Below are 19,720 nucleotides of genomic sequence, written 5' to 3' on the forward strand. Positions count from 1 at the left end.
CCTCCAACCAGCATGAGCGGCACACCACTACTCCGTCCAAGGGTCATCTTTGATTTTGGTGTTTGTCCTCTTACAGGTCCTCGGGTGTCTACAGAAATCCAGTTTAAAGGTGACTATCCTGTCCACCTGCCCGGTGTCTGACTACAAAACCCCAGAATCCACCTTCAACCTCCCAGTCCCATTTCTGAAGGCGCTGAAGACAAACCATTACACTGACGGCACTCCTTGCGACCCTCTGGAGCAGCCGAATATTGTGGATGGGCTCCCTGCCGCTGGTAAATATTAAAGCTGAACTCCAGCCTTACCTTCAGTCTTGCACAGTTGTTCAGGCTCCTCCTCTGTCTTGAAATAGCTCACTCTGATTTCACTGCACGCTGTGAGCAATTCACAGTGTGCATTAGAAGCTGCAGCACGTCACATAGAGCCCGCCTCATTTCCTGGCTGGAGGATGTCCATCATCATCATCATCCAGCCGGACTGTCCCTGGCCTGCCCCTTTTTACCACTTCCCGCCCAAGGCTGTCATATGATGTCCTGGACATTGAGTGGAGATATCTGAATGATGGGTGCGGCTGCAGGCATAGTCCAGTTATCGCTCTTTTCAGCAGGGGATTCCCTGCACCTTAAGAACAATCATAGAGGCAGTTCAGCCGCTTGATTGTTCTTACAGGCGGTGGGAGGGGATGTCCTGCCACCCTCCGGTGCTTCTACCGGTGAGCTGGAGAAGGAATCCATCAGTAGCGGAAGTTTACCATAGAGCATACCGCAGACCAGACGGTCCCTGGCAGTCTCCATGATCTTCAGAGGCCCGGGCGTGACGTTATGACATCATGTCCGGCCCTCGCAGATGACTGCTGTGTACTCGGCTGTAAAGGCAGATCTTTTTTTTTCTTTCTTATCTCAGTCTTTTCTGCCTAGAGGAGAGATGTGGGGGACTTGTAGACCCTACATCTCTTCATAAAGAGGACCTGTCATGCCCTATTACTATTAAAAGGGATGTTTCCATTCCTTGTAATAGGAATAAAAGTGATCAAAAATTTCTAAGGAAAGTGTCAAAATAAAAAATAAACAATAAAACTAAAAAAATACTGAACCCTCCCATCAATTGCAGCCTCATTTGGGTTGGCACTTTTTCATCAAGCCAAACCCCGAACACTTTAGCGGTGCATGGCAAATTTTTTTTGTAATATACATTGTAAATGTACATTGTAAAGACCTGGGACACCTTTGGGTGCACTAAGGAGAGCAATAATGCGTCACGCTTTATTGGACAGTGTTACCTCCTATAACACAGGGGTCATTGTCACCCCCCTTCATAAAATACGGGTCAGCGTTACCCCCTCCAAAATTTAGGGGTCCCCCATAGAGGGCACCCCAATTCTAGACCACTATTAGATCAGGGAACCGCGCCCCCCCCCCCCATAAGTGTCCCTTGCCCCTAAATACCTACATTAGACTGCCTTACCGAGAGCTGTTTTGAGCCAGGAAGTGTGGGAGCGGAGCAAAGCTGCTCTACTGTAGTGCTATTTTGCTTCTTTCGTTCCATTGTGTGGGGGGGCTTGGAGAGTAGGCAAAGTAGAGGCAGGTGCTGCATCGCTGTGCCCAGTGCATCGGCAGGAATCAAAATACATCCAAACTTGTGCACTCACTCACAGGGCCGATGTTAGAAATCATGGGGACCTTGCCTCTTGAGGGGGAGAAGAGGTGGGAGAGGGAGGTGAGAAAGGGTGAGAGGAGGAGGTAAGGGGGAGAGGAGGCAGAAGAGAGAGGGGGAGTGTATTGGGGGTGTGGGGTGAGAGAGAAAAGGGGGCTGAGAGGTTAGGAGGGTTGAGAGAAAAAGGTGGTAAAAAGATGTGGGTAGCTGACAAAGAGGAGGAATAGATGACAGAGAGGGGAGTAGCTGACGGGGGCGGTAACTGACAAGGGATGGAAGCTGACGCGGGGGAGTAGCTGACAGAGGGGGGGGAGTAGCTGACAGGGGGGGAGTAGCTGACAGAGGGGGGGGGGAGAGTAGCTGACAGAGGGGGGGGGAGAGTAGCTGACAGAGGGGGGGGGGGAAGAGTAGCTGACAGAGGGGGGGTAACTGACAAAGGATGGAAGCTGACGCGGGGGAGTAGCTGACAGAGGGGGGGGGGAGTAGCTGACAGAGGGGGGGGAGAGTAGCTGACAGGGGGGGGAGAGTAGCTGACAGAGGGGGGGTAACTGACAAGGGATGGAAGCTGACGGGGGGGGAGGGTAGCTGACCGGGGGGGAGGGTAGCTGACGGGGGGGAGGGTAGCTGACGGGGGGGAGGGTAGCTGACGGGGGGGGAGGGTAGCTGACGGGGGGGAGAGTAGCTGACGGGGGGGAGAGTAGCTGACGGGGGGGGGGGAGAGTAGCTGACGGGGGGGGGGGGAGAGTAGCTGACGGGGGGGGGGGGAGAGTAGCTGACGGGGGGGGGGGGAGAGTAGCTGACGGGGGGGGGGGAGAGTAGCTGACGGGGGGGGGGGGAGTAGCTGACGGGGGGGGGGAGAGTAGCTGACGGGGGGGGGGAGAGTAGCTGACGGGGGGGGGGGGAGAGTAGCTGACGGGGGGGGGGGAGAGTAGCTGACGGGGGGGGGAGAGTAGCTGACGGGGGGGGGAGAGTAGCTGACGGGGGGGGAGAGTAGCTGACGGGGGGGGAGTAGCAGACGGGGGGGGGAGTAGCAGACGGGGGGGGAGAGTAGCTGACGGGGGGGGGGGAGAGTAGCTGACGGGGGGGGGGAGAGTAGCTGACGGGGGGGGGAGAGTAGCTGACGGGGGGGGGGAGAGTAGCTGACGGGGGGGGAGAGTAGCTGACGGGGGGGGGAGTAGCAGACGGGGGGGGGAGTAGCTGACGGGGGGGGGGAGAGTAGCTGACGGGGGGGGGAGAGTAGCAGACGGGGGGGGGGAGTAGCTGACGGGGGGGGGGAGAGTAGCTGACGGGGGGGGGAGAGTAGCTGACGGGGGGGGGAGAGTAGCTGACGGGGGGGGGAGAGTAGCTGACGGGGGGGGGGAGAGTAGCTGACGGGGGGGGGGGGGGGGGAGAGTAGCTGACGGGGGGGGGGGAGTAGCAGCTACTCCCCCCCCCCCGTCTGCTACTCCCCCCCCCCCCCCCGTCAGCTACTCTTCCCCCCCCCCCCCGTCAGCTACTCCCCCCCCCCCCCCCCCCGTCAGCTACTCTCCCCCCCCCCCGTCAGCTACTCTCCCCCCCCGTCAGCTACTCTCCCCCCCCGTCAGCTACTCTCCCCCCCCCCGTCAGCTACTCTCCCCCCCCCGTCAGCTACTCCCCCCCCGTCAGCTACTCCCCCCCCCCGTCTGACGGGGGGGGGGGGGAGTAGCAGACGGGGGGGGGAGTAGCAGACGGGGGGGGGAGTAGCAGACGGGGGGGGGGGGGAGTAGCAGACGGGGGGGGGGGGGAGTAGCAGACGGGGTGGGGGGGAGTAGCAGACGGGGGGGGGGGGAGTAGCAGACGGGGGGGGGGGAGAGTAGCTGACGGGGGGGGGGGGAGAGTAGCTGACGGGGGGGGGGGAGAGTAGCTGACGGGGGGGGGGGAGAGTAGCTGACGGGGGGAAGAGTAGCTGACGGGGGGGGGGAAGAGTAGCTGACGGGGGGGGGGGGGAAGAGTAGCTGACGGGGGGAGAGTAGCTGACGGGGGGGAGAGTAGCTGACAAGGGATGGAAGCTGACGGGGGGGGGGGGGGGGGAGGGTAGCTGACGGGGGGGGGGAGAGTAGCTGACGGGGGGGAGAGTAGCTGACGGGGGGGAGGGTAGCTGACGGGGGGAGGGTAGCTGACGGGGGGGGGAGGGTAGCTGACGGGGGGGGGAGGGTAGCTGGGAGGGTAGCTGACAGGGGGGGGTACCTGACAAGGGATGGAAGCTGACGGGGGGGAGGGTAGCTGACGGGGGGGGGGGAGTAGCTGACGGGGGGGGAGAGTAGCTGACGGGGGGGGGGGAGAGTAGCTGACGGGGGGGGGAGTAGCTGACGGGGGGGGGAGAGTAGCTGACGGGGGGGGGGGAGAGTAGCAGAAGGGGGGGGAGAGAGTAGCAGAAGGGGGGGAGAGAGTAGCTGACGGGGGGGAGGAGAGTAGCTGACGGGGGGGGGAGTAGCTGACGGGGGGGGAGGGGAGCTGACGGGGGGGGAGGGTAGCTGACGGGGGGGAGAGTAGCTGACGGGGGGGGAAGAGTAGGGGGGAGTAGCTGACAGATGGGGGGAAGTTGCTGACGGGGGGAGCTGACAAAGGGTGGGTAACTGACAGGGTAGGGGAGCTGACAGAGGGAGGGTAACTGACAGGGGATGGAAGCTGACAGAGGGAGGGGGTAGCTGACAGATGGGGGGGAAGTTGCTGATGGGGGGAGCTGACAAAGGGTGGGTAACTGACAGGGGAGGGGAGCTGACAGAGGGGGGTAACTGACAGGGGATGGAAGCTGACAGAGGGGGGGGGGGTAGCTGACAGAGGGGGGGGTAGCTGACAGATGGGGGGGAAGTTGCTGATGGGGGGAGCTGACAAAGGGTGGGTAACTGACAGGGGAGGGGAGCTGACAGAGGGGGGGTAACTGACAGGGGATGGAAGCTGACAGAGGGGGGGGGTAGCTGACAGAGAGGGGGGGTAGCTGACAGAGGATGGAAGCTGACAGATGGAGGGGGAGTAGCTGGCAGAGAGAGCGGGAGTAGCTGACGGGGGGTGGTAGCTGACGGGGGGGGGGGGGGGTAGCAGCTGACAGAGGGGAGCTGACAGGGGGGGGGAATAGCTGACAGAGGGGGGGGGGGAAATAGCTGACAGAGGAGGGGGGAATAGCTGACAGAGGGGGGGGGAATAGCTGACAGAGGGGGGGGGGAATAGCTGACAGAGGGGGGGGGGGGGAATAGCTGACAGAGGGGGGGGGGGGAATAGCTGACAGAGGGGGGGGGAGGAATAGCTGACAGAGGGGGGAATGACAGAGGGGGGGGGAATAGCTGACAGATGGGGGGGGAATAGCTGACAGATGGGGGGGGGGGAATAGCTGACAGATGGGGGGGGGGAATAGCTGACAGATGGGGGGGGGGGGGGGAATAGCTGACAGATGGGGGGGGGGGGGGGAATAGCTGACAGATGGGGGGGGGGGGAATAGCTGACAGCGGGGGGGGAATAGCTGACAGCGGGGGGGGGGGGAATAGCTGACAGCGGGGGGGGGGGGAATAGCTGACAGCGGGGGGGGGGGGAATAGCTGACAGCGGGGGGGGGGAATAGCTGACAGCAGGGGGGAGTAGCTGACGGGGGGGGGGGTTGCTGACGGGGGGAGCTGACAAAGGGTGGGTAACTGACAGGGGAGGGGAGCTGACAGGGGAGGGGAGCTGACGAGGGGGAGTAGCTGACAGAGGGAGGGAGAGTAGCTGGCAGAGAGCTGACGGGGGGGTGGTAGCTGACGGACGGGGGGTGGTAGCTGACGGGGGGGTTGTTAGCGGGGGTGGTAGCTGACGGGGGGGTTGTTAGCGGGTGGTAGCTGACGGACGGGGGGGGGGTGGTAGCTGACGGACGGGGGGGGGGGTGGTAGCTGACGGACGGGGGGGGGGGCTGGTAGCTGACGGATGGGGGGGGGGTGGTAGCTGACGGACGGGGGGGTGGTAGCGGGGGGCGGGTGGTAGCTGGGGGGGTGGTAGCTGACGGGGGGGTTGTTAGCGGGGGGCGGGTGGTAGCTGACGGGGGTTGGTAGCTGACGGGGGTTGGTAGCTGACGCGGGGGGCGGGTGGTAGCTGACGCGGGGGGCGGGTGGTAGCTGACGCGGGGGGGGGGGTGTAGCAGCTGACAGAGGGAGCTGAATGAGGGTGGAAAATAGCTGAATAGGGGGGGTAGGTGACTGGGGAGGGGAGCTGACGGGGGGGTTCTGACAGAGGGGGGGAGTAGCTGAATGAGGGGGGTAGTTGGCTGGAGAGGGGAACTGACTGGGGGGGGGAACTGACAGCAGGGGAGGGGGAGCTGACAGAGGGGGGGTAGTTGACGGGAGGGTAGCTGACAGAGGGGGGTGACTGACAGAGAGGGGGTAACTGACGGGGGGAGCAAATGCAGAATAGCTGACAGAGGGGGGGAATAGCTGAATAAGGGGGGGTAGTTGACCGGGGGGGAGTAGCTGACAGGGGAAGGGAGAATAGCTGAATGAGGGGGGGGTTAGTTGACTGGGGAGGGGAGCTGATAGAGGGGGGGTAACTGACAGAGGGGGGGTACCTGACAGGGGAGGGGAGCAGCTGAAAGAGGGGGGTTCCTGACTGGGGAGGGGAGCTGACGGAGGGGGGGTAACTGACGGAGGGGGGGGTAACTGACGGAGGGGGGGTAAATGACGGGGGGGTAACCTGACAGAGGAGGGGGGGTAAACTGACAGAGGAGGGGGGGGTAACTGACAGAGGAGGGGGGGGGTAACTGACAGAGGAGGGGGGGTAACTGACAGAGGAGGGGGGTAACTGACAGAGGAGGGGGGGTAACTGAGGGAGGGAGGGGGGGAGTAGCTGAATGAGGGGGGTAGTTGGCTGGAGAGGGGAACTGACTGGGGGGGAAACTGACAGCAGGGGAGGGGAGCTGACAGAGGGGGGGTAGTTGACGGGAGGGTAGCTGACAGAGGGGGGTGACTGACAGAGGAGGGGTGATTGACAGAGTGGGTAACTGACAGAGAGGGGGTAACTGACGGCGGGGAGCAAATGCAGAATAGCTGACAGAGGGGGGAATAGCTGAATAAGGGGGGGTAGTTGACCGGGGGGGAGTAGCTGACAGGGGAAGGGAGAATAGCTGAATGAGGGGGGGGTTAGTTGACTGGGGAGGGGAGCTGATAGAGGGGGGTAACTGACAGAGGGTGGTAGCTGACAGAGGGGGGGTACCTGACAGGGGAGGGGAGCAGCTGAAAGAGGGGGGTTCCTGACTGGGGAGGGGAGCTGACGGAGGGGGGGTAACTGACGGAGGGGGGGGGGGTAACTGACGGAGGGGGGGTAAACTGACGGAGGGGGGTAAACTGACGGAGGGGGGTAAACTGACAGAGGAGGGGGGTAACTGACAGAGGAGGGGGGGTAACTGACAGAGGAGGGGGGGTAACTGACAGGAGAGGGGGGGTAACTGACAGGAGAGGGGGGGTAACTGAGGGAGGGAGGGGAGGGGAGCTGACAGAGGAGGGGAGGGGAGCTGACAGAGGAGGGGAGGGGAGCTGACAGAGGAGGGGAGGGGAGCTGACGGAGGGGGGGGGGCACACGGAGGGGAGCAGCTGACGGGGGGGGAGCAGCTGACAGGGGAGGGAGGAGGGGGGTAACTGACAGAGGAGGGGAGCAGCTGACAGGGGTAACTGACAGAGGAGGGGGGGGTAACTGACAGAGGAGGGGGGGTAACTGACAGAGGAGGGGGGGTAACTGACGGGGGGGGTAACTGACGGGGGGTAACTGATGGGGGGGTAGCTGACGGGGGGGAGGGGTAGCTGACGGGGGGAGGGGTAGCTGACGGGGGGTAGCTGACGGGGGGGGGGGGGGGAGCTGACGGGGGGGAGTGGCTTACAGATGGGGAGTGGCTTACAGAGGGGGTTAAGAAGAAAGGTACCTCACTCATTGAGGTCTTGAGGGGACACAGCACAGCACACGCTAGGTAAGGAGGCGGGACTTTGGGCGGCCACAATCACCCACAGTCCCGCCCCACCTCCACAGGTGACCAGGTCTACCGGCCAATCAGAGATCCTCGTTTCCGCCGCCCGCACATGACCTATTCAGCCAATCACAGGCTGAATAGGTACGCCTGCTGCCCAATGCTGAGCTCGGCTCGGAGGCAGAGCGCACAGGCAGTAATAAATGTTTAATACTGATGGCGGGCGCGGGATTCGGGATGCGCCGATCAAATTTAAACTGATGCTATATGTGCCCGGGTTTCAGGCGGCTTGAAAACTGGGCACATGTGTCCAAACCTGGACTGTCTGGGTCAAAACCGGACAGGTGACAACCCTAGCCTCACTGTGCCCATCATATGCAGCCACTTGTACCCGTCATATGCAGCCACTGTGTCCAAAGATCCCCCGCTCGCAGGGCCCCCCCCGCGTGCGGCTCTGACAGACCCCCCTGGTACTTACCGCCAGGCAGCAGCTCCTCTCAGTGCAGTGAGTGCACCAGAGCGGTGGCGACCTCTGCTCCAGCGTGTCTCTCCTCCGCTGAGTCCACTCCTCTGCCTAACCTTTGGCCAATCGGGAAACGGGTCTGACGTCCTGCCTCCTGATTGGCAGGGAGGAAGGTTAGTGTGAAAATAGCGAAAATTTATTCGCTGTCTTCGCACAATTGGGTGGGATCAGGGCGTTCCCTCTGCGCCCCAAGCCCACCCTATTTTGAAGCCTATTAGAGCTCTAATCAGGTGCTTCAAAAAGTACCACCCCCTCCCACCCCCACCATAGGAATCCATGCGTCCAGCGTCCTGAAAGGGGCCTGGGCACATGGATGGGGGGGGGGGCACCCACAGTGCACAGACTACCCCTGCTACTGTCCATAGTGATCATTCACAATCCTTTTTCAGTTTTAGCTCAGCACTCAACAAATGGCAGTTGGAAGGCTTTTGATTGCAACAAACAGAAAGGTTCCTTGGCACATATTTTTTTTCTTACAATGGTTGAAATGTCTTCTGCTTCCTTTATTGTTCCAATAACTGTTATGCTAGAATTTGGAGAAAGCTGTACTAGTGCTTTCATACAGGTGATTATTTTTCTTCTTGCAGTGATGGCGCACTGTCAGGTGTGGGGGATCCCCGCCGTCTATTACCAGTGCTACACCGACATCACCAAACTGGACTCCATCACCATCGAGGCTTTCCGCCCAGTCCTGTCCTGTCAGAGCATGAGCCTGCTGGCTGCGGTAAGCTTTCAACATCTGCATGTCTACAGATAAGTCTTGCTTGGGTAGGTGGTTAAAGATCCGGGGAAGGGCTGAACTACTTACCTTTTACTGCTGAAATCGCTTCTGTGTGATCCCTGCAGTGCTGATCTCTGCTGAAGACAATTGTTCATCCAGAGGGATTCCCCTTTAACAGCAGATAAAGAATTGGCGCCGCTGGTACCTCTCAGGGCCTTTGCTTTTGATGCAGAATGGACGGCTCATTCTCTTTTTGCCATGATCAGAGTTGGGCACTGGCATTAAAAGCAGGCGTTCGAGGGGCGTTAAAAATGCCCCTTAAAACTCCTATGCATATGATACAATTGACAGCACACAGTGCTGTTCACATTATAAAAACTTGAAGCAGTCGCGTGGCTTCCCTTCAAAATTGATGTCTCATGTCGAGTCATTCAAGTCTATGGTAACGCGCCGCAATCACACTGGCATATGTTTGTGGCGCAATTGCGGCATATTAGTAAAATGAGAATTTTAGCTGATTAAGGAGCGAGCCAGGAAGACGGCCTTAAAGTGGAGTTCCATCAGAAAGTGGAACTTCCGCTCGTTGTACTCCTTTCCCCCTTAGGTGCCACATTTTGGTATCAGGTAACAGGTATCCTGTTCCCACTTCCGGGAGCCTGAGCCGTGGGTATTGACGCCACCGCCCGGGCTCCCTTCTCCTTCCCCTGGCCACCGGGCTAGTAGGAGAGAGGAGTGGAGCCTCACGCATGCGCAGTAGAGTTCCGGCTTCACTGCCGGGTTCCCATAATCGCAATGGAGGCGGCATGCACCCGAGAGACGATGGAAACATCAGCTGCGGTACCGACATCGCTGGACTCCAGGACAGGTAAGTGTCCTATTATTAAAAGTCAGTAGGTGCAGTATGTGCAGCTGCTGGCTTTTAATTTTTGCAGCGGTGGGCAGACTTCTGCTTTAACAACCAATGAATCACTGCCTGGTACAGGTTCCTGGGTGACGCCACCGGACTGTCCCATAGTTGTATAAGAACTGGCAGACAGTTTAGCTCTTAGCTGGCAAGAGCGGGTTGGTGGTTACGGCAGAAAAAGAAGATGACAATGGCGAAGGGAGAAGATTGGAGAAAGAAGACTCGGCGCTACGAAAGGGGACATTCTTCAATTAATAAACTTGTCAAAAACTGTTTCTTTGTTTTTTGTAACACTGCACTTCTTTTTTTGGGTGAATGAGTAGGGGTACAATTCACCCCATACTCATTTACATAGGAGGGAGCCTGGGATCTGGGGGCCCCCTTGTAAGGGAGGAAACCTCACGCCTTTTTTTTTTTTTTTATTCCACTTTGGCTGTCAGTGGGGAACCCGCTGACAGCTGATGACTCATCGGTTGTTAAGGACACAGCGTCCGGCTTCCTGGTCCACTTCTTAGCAACCAGCTATTGTAGGAGTTTGTGGTGCGGCAAGCCCAAAGCGCCACAAACTGTCAACTGCGCCACAAATATACATAGGGTATTTGGGGGGAGCGTTTTAATGCTATTTAAAAGCTTATCAACGTGCACTAAAGGAGCGTTTGATAAGCGTCCTTATTTTCAAAGTGTGAACAAGCCCTTAAAGTGATACGTCAGTTTTTTTTGTTTTTGTTAAAAATATCAAAATGTTATACTTGCCTGCTCTGTGCAGTTGGTTTTGCACGGAGCAGCCCTGATCCTCCTCTTCTCGTGTTCCTCTTCGGCTCTCCTGTCCCCTCCCTCCTCTTGATTGCCCCCCACAGCAAGCAGCCCGAGCCGAGCTTCAGCTCCGTCTGTCCATTTAGACATAGAGCTGCCGCCCTGCCCCCTTTCTCTGCTTATTGGCTGACTGACTTTGACAGCAGCAGGAGCCAATGGCGCCACGCTGCTGTCCCAGCCAATGAGGAGGGGAGTCCTGGGCAGCCGAGACACTACTGCAACATTGCTGGATCTAGATGGGTTCAGGTAAGTATGAGGGGGGCTGCTGTACGCAGAAGGTTTTTTAATCTTAATGCATAGAATGCATTAAGATAAAAACCTTTTGGCCTTTACAATCACAGGTTTTTTTAACCTAAAATGCACGCTATGCATTAAGGTAAAAAAAAAAAAAAAAAAAAACTTCTGTGCTGCAGGATCCCCTCCACCTGAGCCCATTCTGATCCAGTGATGTGCACAAGGGCAGCAGCTCTTGCCACTGTCCCCCTCTTCACTGGACCATTGGCTCCCACTGCTGTCAATCAAATCCTATGGTGAGGGGGTGGGGCCGAGCCGCCCGGTCTGTTTTAATAGGCGCAGACCAAACTGCTCAGGAGCAAGCACGCATGCGTGCCCCCATAGAAAGCGGCATTCTCTGGGGGCACCCGCCAAAGTATAGGAGCCAGGAACACCGGCAGGGGACCCCAGAAGACCCCAGATCTGGGCTTCTCTGTTCAATACTATTGCACAGAGCAGGTAAGTAAAACACGATTTCAATAAAAAAAAGAAGCTTTAGACCTCTTTCAGATGGCGCAGACTCCATTAAGCGGATTTGCCAGCTCATCTCTCCGCTGGTCCCTGCCGAGCAGGTGGATGACAGGTCTGTGTCAGAGCGGACATGGACACAGCCTGTTCTCCTCTGGGAATGCAAACGGACCGCCTGTCTGTTTCCATCTGACTGTCATTAAGATAAAAAGCCTTCTGTGTGCCGCAGCCCCCCTAATACTTGCCTGAGGTCCCTCTAGCTCCAGCGATGTTGTAGAAATGTCTCGGCCATCTGCGATGCCCCTCCTCATTGGCTGATATCACGGCACCAGTGGCTTCTGCTGCTGTCGATCAAAGTCAGTCAGCCAATACTAGAAAGGGGGTGTGGCCTGACCTCAGCTCCGTGTCTGAATGGGCACACAGAGCTGTGACTTGGCCCGGTGCCCCCATAGCAAGCTGCTTGCTGTGGGGGCATTCAACAGGAGTGAAGGGCCAGGAGCAGCGAAGAGGGACCCAAGAAGAGGGGGGTCGGGGCTGCTCTGTGCAAAACCAACTGTACAGCGCAGGTAAGTATAACATGTTTGTTGTATTTAATAAAAAAACAAGACTTTACAATCACTTTAAAGCTTTAGAACCACTTTAACACATCAGTCCATCAAGGAGCTTACAATCTAAGGTACCTATCTCACATGCACACACGTGTGTGTGTGTGGGAGGAAACTCTACCTAATGGATGACCACACAAGGAGAACATGCAAACTCCATGCAGAGTGTGTCCTGGTTGGGATTTAAGCCAAGGATCCCAGTGCTGCAAGGCAGAAGTGCTTAGCACTGTGGGAAAGACCAGGAGCCTTTCTGCAGCTTCTAATGCACCTTGTGAGGGGTTCTGTGTCGGGGTCCTTGCCCAAAGACGCCTAATAGTAACATACCCCTTCACTTAGGCTTTTGGTTATGGCAGCACTGGAGGGAGCCCAGGGCAGTGTTTTCTCCGGGAAATGATGGTACATATGTGAAGGAAATCTATTTGTCCTCTTTGCAGAACAGCTCTAAATAGCAATGTCTTACATCTGTTATATTTTTTTTCCCCCCAGAAATCAGAGCACATTGCAGAAACTCTGAAGAAGACGGTGAGAACTACTGAAGTTCAGAGCAACCTGTACATATAGAATTGTCTGCTGCTGTACATCATTGGCTGCTACTGGCATGGGGCATGATGGGACGTGTAGTTCAGGAATGTCCTGACTTGCTATAGTGTTGGTAGAAGACACCATAGATGAGGCTGTTTTTTTTGTTTTGTTTTTTTCACACTGTTGGATCAATATATGAAAGGTGAAAGACAACCGTGTAACTCAAAGTTACTATGTACTGACAGATGCTTGAGTGTGTAACGCAGAACGACCACCAGGGGGTGTCTGCTTCAACCTTCCCACTGTCTTGTATTGCTGCTGATGTATATTAAACACCCAGTACTCCTGCATTGCCATGTGACTGATCACCAAGCCCTGTCATGTGATGGGGGCATGCCTAGTCCTATGGAAATATCCACTTTTAGAAAAATTATATTGGCATGTGAATACATTATGGTTGGGGGGCCATATTGGTAATATAATGTAGGTTCAGGCACCTCCTACAGAACTGGATCATCCAGTGAGCGTCCCTGGAAAGTGGGCCAGAGGGTTCAGCCACAACCCTTATGCTCCTGCATCAAACTAGGGCATAATGCAATTGGTCAAAACTGTGTTTATTGCAGGGGGGGGGGGGGGGGGGACCTACTTCTAGGCAGTTGGGCCATCCCAATGCAGACGATACAGATTAGGGGGGGGGGGGGGGGGACTTTAAGCCTATTGAAATCTTTATCAATGTCAATAGAAGGGATGGGGGATCAAACCTGCTACCTTCCCAGGGGCCCCATCTTGCCTTTACCCGTCTTTAAGACCCCTTTCACACTGGGGCGTTTTTCCCGGCGCTTTAGCGTTAAAAAAAGCACCTGGAAAGCGCTTGAAAGAAGCCTCATCTGCAGTCCCAATGTGAAAGCCCAAGTGCTTTAAGAGCCCTTTCACAATGTCAGTGCCCGAAAAATGCTTGTAAAGCGCTGCTTAAACTAGCAGCGCTTTACCAGCGTTTTTCTAGCGTTATTGGGGCGTTTTTAACCCCCTGCCAGTGGCCAAATAAAGGGTTAAAAGCGCCCACAAAACGCTGCTGCCAATAGCGTTTTACAGGCGCTTCCCATTGATTTCAATGGGAGGGGGCGCTTTAGGAGCGATGTATTCACCGCTCCAAAAGCGCTGCAAAGAAGCTGCTTGCAGGACTTTTTTTGACGCCCTGCCAGCGCAGCGCCTCAGTGTAAAAGCACTCGGGCTTTTACATTGGGATTGCAGTTGCAGCTTCTTTCAGGCGCTTTTTTTAACGCTAAAGCACCTGAAAAACATCCCAGTGTGAAAGGAATCTCGGTGTGAAAGCACTCGGGCTTTTACATTGGGATTGCAGTTGCGGCTTCTTTCAGGCGCTTTTTTTAACGCTAAAGCGCATGAAAAACGCCCCAGTGTGAAAGGGGTCTTACTTCATGGTATCTGCTCTACAGCCTTTGGTATGTTGATCGTTATTTTGTCAGTACATAGTCACTTTAGAGTGCAGCGTATTTTTATATTTTAAGGGATCATCAGTTGAAGTGCCCCCTGCAGGCTGCCCTTAGGTTTTATATTTTGTTTCTATAGTAATTGTCTGATAATAAAAGTTATTTTTCTTGTTATAAGCATTTGGTCTGTCTCTTGTTTCAGCCGTCAGGGGTTCCTCCTTTGAGTTTCCTGGGCCAGCATTGATGATGTACAAGGTGCAGTAACACACGGCAACCAATCAGATACCATCGTGCATCAGCTTTACCCAACTGCTGACAACCCTATAGCAGTTTTACTGCTTCAGGGTGGCAATTGTAACCTGGATCACGTGTGTGTGTGTGTGTGTGTGTGTGTGTATAGAGATAGAGATTATATATATATATATATATATATATATATATATATATATATATATATATATATATATATATATATATATATATATAATCTCTATCTCTGCTATCTATCTCTACTCTGTATCTATCTCTATCTCTACTCTCTACATCTATCTCTACTCTCTATCTATATGTGTGTATGTAAATAAATAAATATATATATATATATATATATATATATATATATATATATATATAGGTGCTGGTGAGGCTGCATTTGATGGGCGCTGGCGAGGCTGCATTTGATGGGCGCTGGCGAGGCTGCATTTGATGGGCGCTGGCGAGGCTGCATTTGATGGGCGCGGGCGAGGCTGCATTTGATGGGCGCGGGCGAGGCTGCATTTGATGGGCGCGGGCGAGGCTGCATTTGATGGGCGCGGGCGAGGCTGCATTTGATGGGCGCGGGCGAGGCTGCATTTGATGGGCGCGGGCGAGGCTGCATTTGATGGGCGCGGGCGAGGCTGCATTTGCTGGGCGCGGGCGAGGCTGCATTTGCTGGGCGCGGGCGAGGCTGCATTTGCTGGGCGCGGGCGAGGCTGCATTTGCTGGGCGCGGGCGAGGCTGCATTTGCTGGGCGCGGGCGAGGCTGCATTTGCTGGGCGCGGGCGAGGCTGCATTTGCTGGGCGCGGGCGAGGCTGCATTTGCTGGGCGCGGGCGAGGCTGCATTTGCTGGGCGCGGGCGAGGCTGCATTTGCTGGGCGCGGGCGAGGCTGCATTTGCTGGGCGCGGGCGAGGCTGCATTTGCTGGGCGCGGGCGAGGCTGCATTTGCTGGGCGCGGGCGAGGCTGCATTTGCTGGGCGCGGGCGAGGCTGCATTTGCTGGGCGCGGGCGAGGCTGCATTTGCTGGGCGCGGGCGAGGCTGCATTTGCTGGGCGCTGGCGAGGCTGCATTTGCTGGGCGCTGGCGAGGCTGCATTTGATGTGGTCTGCATTTGATGGGTGCTTCATTAAAAAGGTGAGGTTTACATGGGCAGGGAAAAGGGGGTGGAGCCAATGGGAAGGCAGCAATATGAGGTTTCTCCTAGGGTGTCAAAAATCCTTGCACCAGCCCTGGGTACACCACACTTACAGGTGTGTTCAATACCTGTTCTTCCCAACCACTCACCAGTTTGGTAGTACAGGACCTAGCAGCCAGGGGGAAGGAACTACAATGTGCAGGGTGGGAGCAAATGCTAACACCTGAAAGTGGGGTATTCCTGCAGGGACAGCTGGAAAGGTAAGTATAGGTGCTCTTCTATGGTGACAGACCCACTTTAAGCTTAAAGAAGGTGAGTGTATTTTTTAAAAGTCCACTCCACCCAAATGCAATATTTCAGTTGCAGAAGGTGTCTAGAAGGGCCGAGTCAGCCCCTGGCTTCTTATATAGTGAAATCTCCTTGCCATAATTCACAACTCTGTTCCTGTCCAACTTTTTCAAACTTTGCTTGTTGCGTCCTCCATAATATACAATGAATAAAAATCCAGCAGGGATGGTGGGAACCCCTAATATTGGGTACAACAGGTGTGCAGATTCCGAGATCTCACTAATCGAGTCCCCAAGAGACAAGAAAAAAAAAAATAGTTTCAAGTATTTCTTCCACATTACATTCACTTCTCAAAAACGAGTTCAACTAAAGCCGGGTACACATGACAGGACTTTCTGGCAGAAAAAGTCCAACGGTTTCCCTGACGGACTTCCGACCGTACGTACTTGCCCACACATGAACGGACCAAAGTCTGTTAGTTTTGAACGCAATGACGTACGACGGGACTAGAAAAAGGAAGTCCGTCGGAATAGCATACAGACGAACGATTTTCCCAATAGAAATTGATTCCGTCGGGCAGATTTCAAACATGTTCTATTTCTAGGTCCGTCAGAATTTTTGAAGAAAAAAGTCAGATGAAGCCCACACACGATCGGAATATCCGACGGAATGATTCCGTCTGACCTTTTCTGACAAAGTCCAGTCATGTATACGCGGCATAAGAGGCACGTTTATACATTGGAAGTGACCAATATTCCAATCATCATGTTTATAAAGGACATTTGCTGTCTTGTTCCCCCAACCCCCTACTTGTTCCCCCAAGGATTTTAGAATTTTGGTTTAGAATAGAGGTCTCCAAACTTTAACAAAGGGTCAGTTTACTGTCCTTCAGACTTTATGGGGCTGGACTGAGGCCAGTGGGGGTAGAAATTGTCCTAGTGTCAGTGGAAGTAAATAATACATCTTTGGTTCTGGCGGGTGGGGAAATTAGTGCCCTATCATTGGTGTCAGTGGGAAGAATAGTACCCCATTGTTGATGTCAGTGGGAGGAATAGTGCCGCACTGTTGGTGTCAGTTGGAGAAATAGTGCCCCATCTTTGGTGTCAGTGGAAGAGATTGTGCCCCATCATTGGTGTCAGGGGCAGAAATAGTACCTCATTATTGGTGTCTGTTGGAAGGAATCCTGTCCCATCATTGGTATCAGTTTGAGGAGTAGTGCCCCATGATTGGTGTCAGTGGGAGGAATAGTGCCCCATGATTGGTGTCAGTGGGAGGAATAGTGCCCCATGATTGGTGTCAGTGGGAGGAATAGTGCCCTGTGATTGGTGTCAGTGGGAGGAATAGTGCCCCGCGATTGGTGTCAGTGGAATGAATAGTGTCCCATCATTGGTGTCCGTGGGAGAAATCCTGTCCCATCATTGGTGTCCGTGGGAGAAATCCTGCCCCGCCATTGGTGTCAGTGGGAGAAATTGTGCCCCGCCATTGGTGTCAGTGGGAGAAATTGTGCCCCGCCATTGGTGTCAGTGGGAGAAATTGTGCCCCGCCATTGGTGTCAGTGGGAGAAATTGTGCCCCGCCATTGGTGTCAGTGGGAGAAATTGTGCCCCGCCATTGGTGTCAGTGGGAGAAATTGTGCCCCGCCATTGGTGTCAGTGGGAGAAATTGTGCCCCGCCATTGGTGTCAGTGGGAGAAATTGTGCCCCGCCATTGGTGTCAGTGGGAGAAATTGTGCCCCGCCATTGGTGTCAGTGGGAGAAATTGTGCCCCGCCATTGGTGTCAGTGGGAGAAATTGTGCCCCGCCATTGGTGTCAGTGGGAGAAATTGTGCCCCGCCATTGGTGTCAGTGGGAGAAATTGTGCCCCGCCATTGGTGTCAGTGGGAGAAATTGTGCCCCGCCATTGGTGTCAGTGGGAGAAATTGTGCCCCGCCATTGGTGTCAGTGGGAGAAATCGTGCCCCGTCATTGGTATCCGTTTAAAGAATGGTGCCCCATTGTGAGTGTTATTGGGAGGAAAAGTACACCACTGTTGGCACCAGTGGTAGAAATAGTGCCCCATTGTTGATGTTGGCAGCAGGGATTATGTTGGTGTCTGTGGGAGGAATAGCATCTTGTCTCAGTGGAAGGAAGAGTGCCTCAAAGGGCAGATAAAGGCAAGCAAAGGGCCACATCCGGCCCCCGGATGAAGAAGGAGGTGGGTGGGCTGAGGACTCTGATGTGAGGAGGGAGGGGATGAGGATTCTGATGTGAACAAAAGTGGTGGTGGGGGGGGGGAGGACTCTGGAAGGGGTGATTGCGGACTCTGATCTGAAAGGGGGAGTGGGGGGAAATGAGGTAGGGGCTTCAGATGTGATAAATTACCCCATTTTAGACTGGCGTTCCTCAAGATTTTGCATACTCTGAACGGGATCTGTAAATGAAGAAAGGTTGAGCAGCTCTGACCTAGATGCATCTGATCCTCATGGATGTTCCTGGAGAGGTTTGGGTTGCTATTCTCTACGAAGACATTAGATGGCGATGTTGGTTTGTACATGGCACAGCTCCGCTACATTCAGGTCAAGACTCCGGAACAGTAATTAGCTTCCAATATGAAGAGCCCTTATGGAGCCTATTGACAGTGAAATGAGGTCCTCAGAATGAACCGCACAGCACATGGACAGGACATGATCTTATTTATTCTTCCACGAGAGTGAAAAATGAATGACCCAATGCTAAGAGGACAGAGACTGAGAACTGATCGAGTGCTTTGATCGCTGTCCTGCCTCAAGGACGACAATTGTAGCATCATTAGAACTGGTTTACGTAAAGCTGAACTCCAGAAAAAACGTAAAGTTCTCCCCGGCAAAAGGGAATGCTCCCTCACTGCGAGTGTTAAAGGCCAAGTCCACCTTTTGCAAAAAAAAAAAAAAAAAACATTAAATGCAAATATATTTGCGGAAGAAAATGTGCATTTATTGTTTTTATTTTTTTATTTTTTTTTTTGCAAATGAACCTGCAAAGCATTGCAACTGTGATCAGTAGAAATAAGTTGTAAACTAGATGTGCGCTGTCTGTTCTAACAAAAGATCTCAAGGCTTGGTTGGTATCTAGGGGGATATTTACTAAAGGAAAATCCACTTTGCACTGCACTTGGAAGTAAAGTCGCTGTAAATCCGAGGGGGACATGCAAAGAAAATAAAAAAAACAGCATTTTAGCTTGCACATGATTGGATGATAATATCAGCAGAGCTTCCCCTCATTTTCAGATCTACCCCTCAGATTCAGTGTGACTGCACTTCCAAGTGCACTTGCAGTGCAAAGTGGATTTGCCTTTCGTAAATAACTGACTTAGCAGCCGACACTTGAATCAAACTTAGCAAAGTCTCTGTCTCAGACTTGGTTGCAAACTTTTAGATGAACACAAAAAGTCTCTCACAGAAACTTAGTTGTAACAGGATAGGAATAGGAGCTTTCTTGCAGTCGGTCCGGCGATACCATAAGAAATTTTGATTCAATTTGTCCATGCAGCTCAAAATTCAGGCTCTTAGCAGCCAGCCTTGTGCGTGGCCCTCTTCTGAAGAGTCCTCCCCTGGTCACATATAGAGTTGTTGGGCCTCTCCAAAACCCGAAACGGCACCGGACCACTTTAGAATCCTCCTTCCAGTTACTGTGCCTCGGACTATCCATTTCCGAGGCTTGGAAAAAGATGGATCCGCACCCCAGGCCACAAGGGCCCTTGGGGGCTGGTCAGGAGGACCAGAACCATGGAGTCAGAACATAGCTTCTGGCCCGGAACCCAGAACCACGTGACTTCAGCACCTTAAGTACCCTCTCTTGGAATACACAGCGAGACAACGCACCCACTGATTGGCTCCAAAAGAGAGATTGGTACCCAATGCGTCCAACCAGACTGCGTTCTAATGCCTGTCAAAGGTGTTAACTGCACCTATGACCAGGCAGAACATTAGTACAGCCCAGCCAAACTGATGCCAAAACCACAATTTAGAGCAATTAACCCCAAAACTCAACTATAGTCTTGGGAAAAAACTAAATTTACAGACATAGCGGGCACTCTTCAGGAGTACCGGCGCTACATATGGATAGTAAAATATATATTTTTTCTGCCAGCAAATACCTTATACAGCCCACTTTCTGTTTCTTGTCTGGTAATTTATGACATCATGCACAGCTCTCTCTCTT

General features: G+C 54.4%; 1 protein-coding gene across 1 annotated transcript in view; it reads left to right on the top strand.

Moving 5' to 3' along the window:
• Positions 1-12,766, top strand: part of PSMG1 (proteasome assembly chaperone 1) — a 28,940-nt gene extending 16,174 nt beyond the window's left edge. The window contains exons 5-7 of the mRNA XM_077479892.1: positions 77-275; positions 8,698-8,834; positions 12,381-12,766. Coding sequence (XP_077336018.1) covers positions 77-275; positions 8,698-8,834; positions 12,381-12,455 — 411 coding nt within the window. The 3' untranslated portion in view covers positions 12,456-12,766. The remainder of the gene's footprint in view (positions 1-76; positions 276-8,697; positions 8,835-12,380) is intronic.
• The last annotated feature ends 6,954 nt before the right edge of the window (positions 12,767-19,720 follow it).

The sequence above is a fragment of the Lithobates pipiens genome, unplaced genomic scaffold (genome assembly GCF_037356315.1).
Source record: "Lithobates pipiens isolate NorthernLeopardFrog02 unplaced genomic scaffold, aLitPip1_a1.2 Scaffold_16, whole genome shotgun sequence".
Lineage (NCBI taxonomy): Eukaryota > Metazoa > Chordata > Amphibia > Anura > Ranidae > Lithobates > Lithobates pipiens.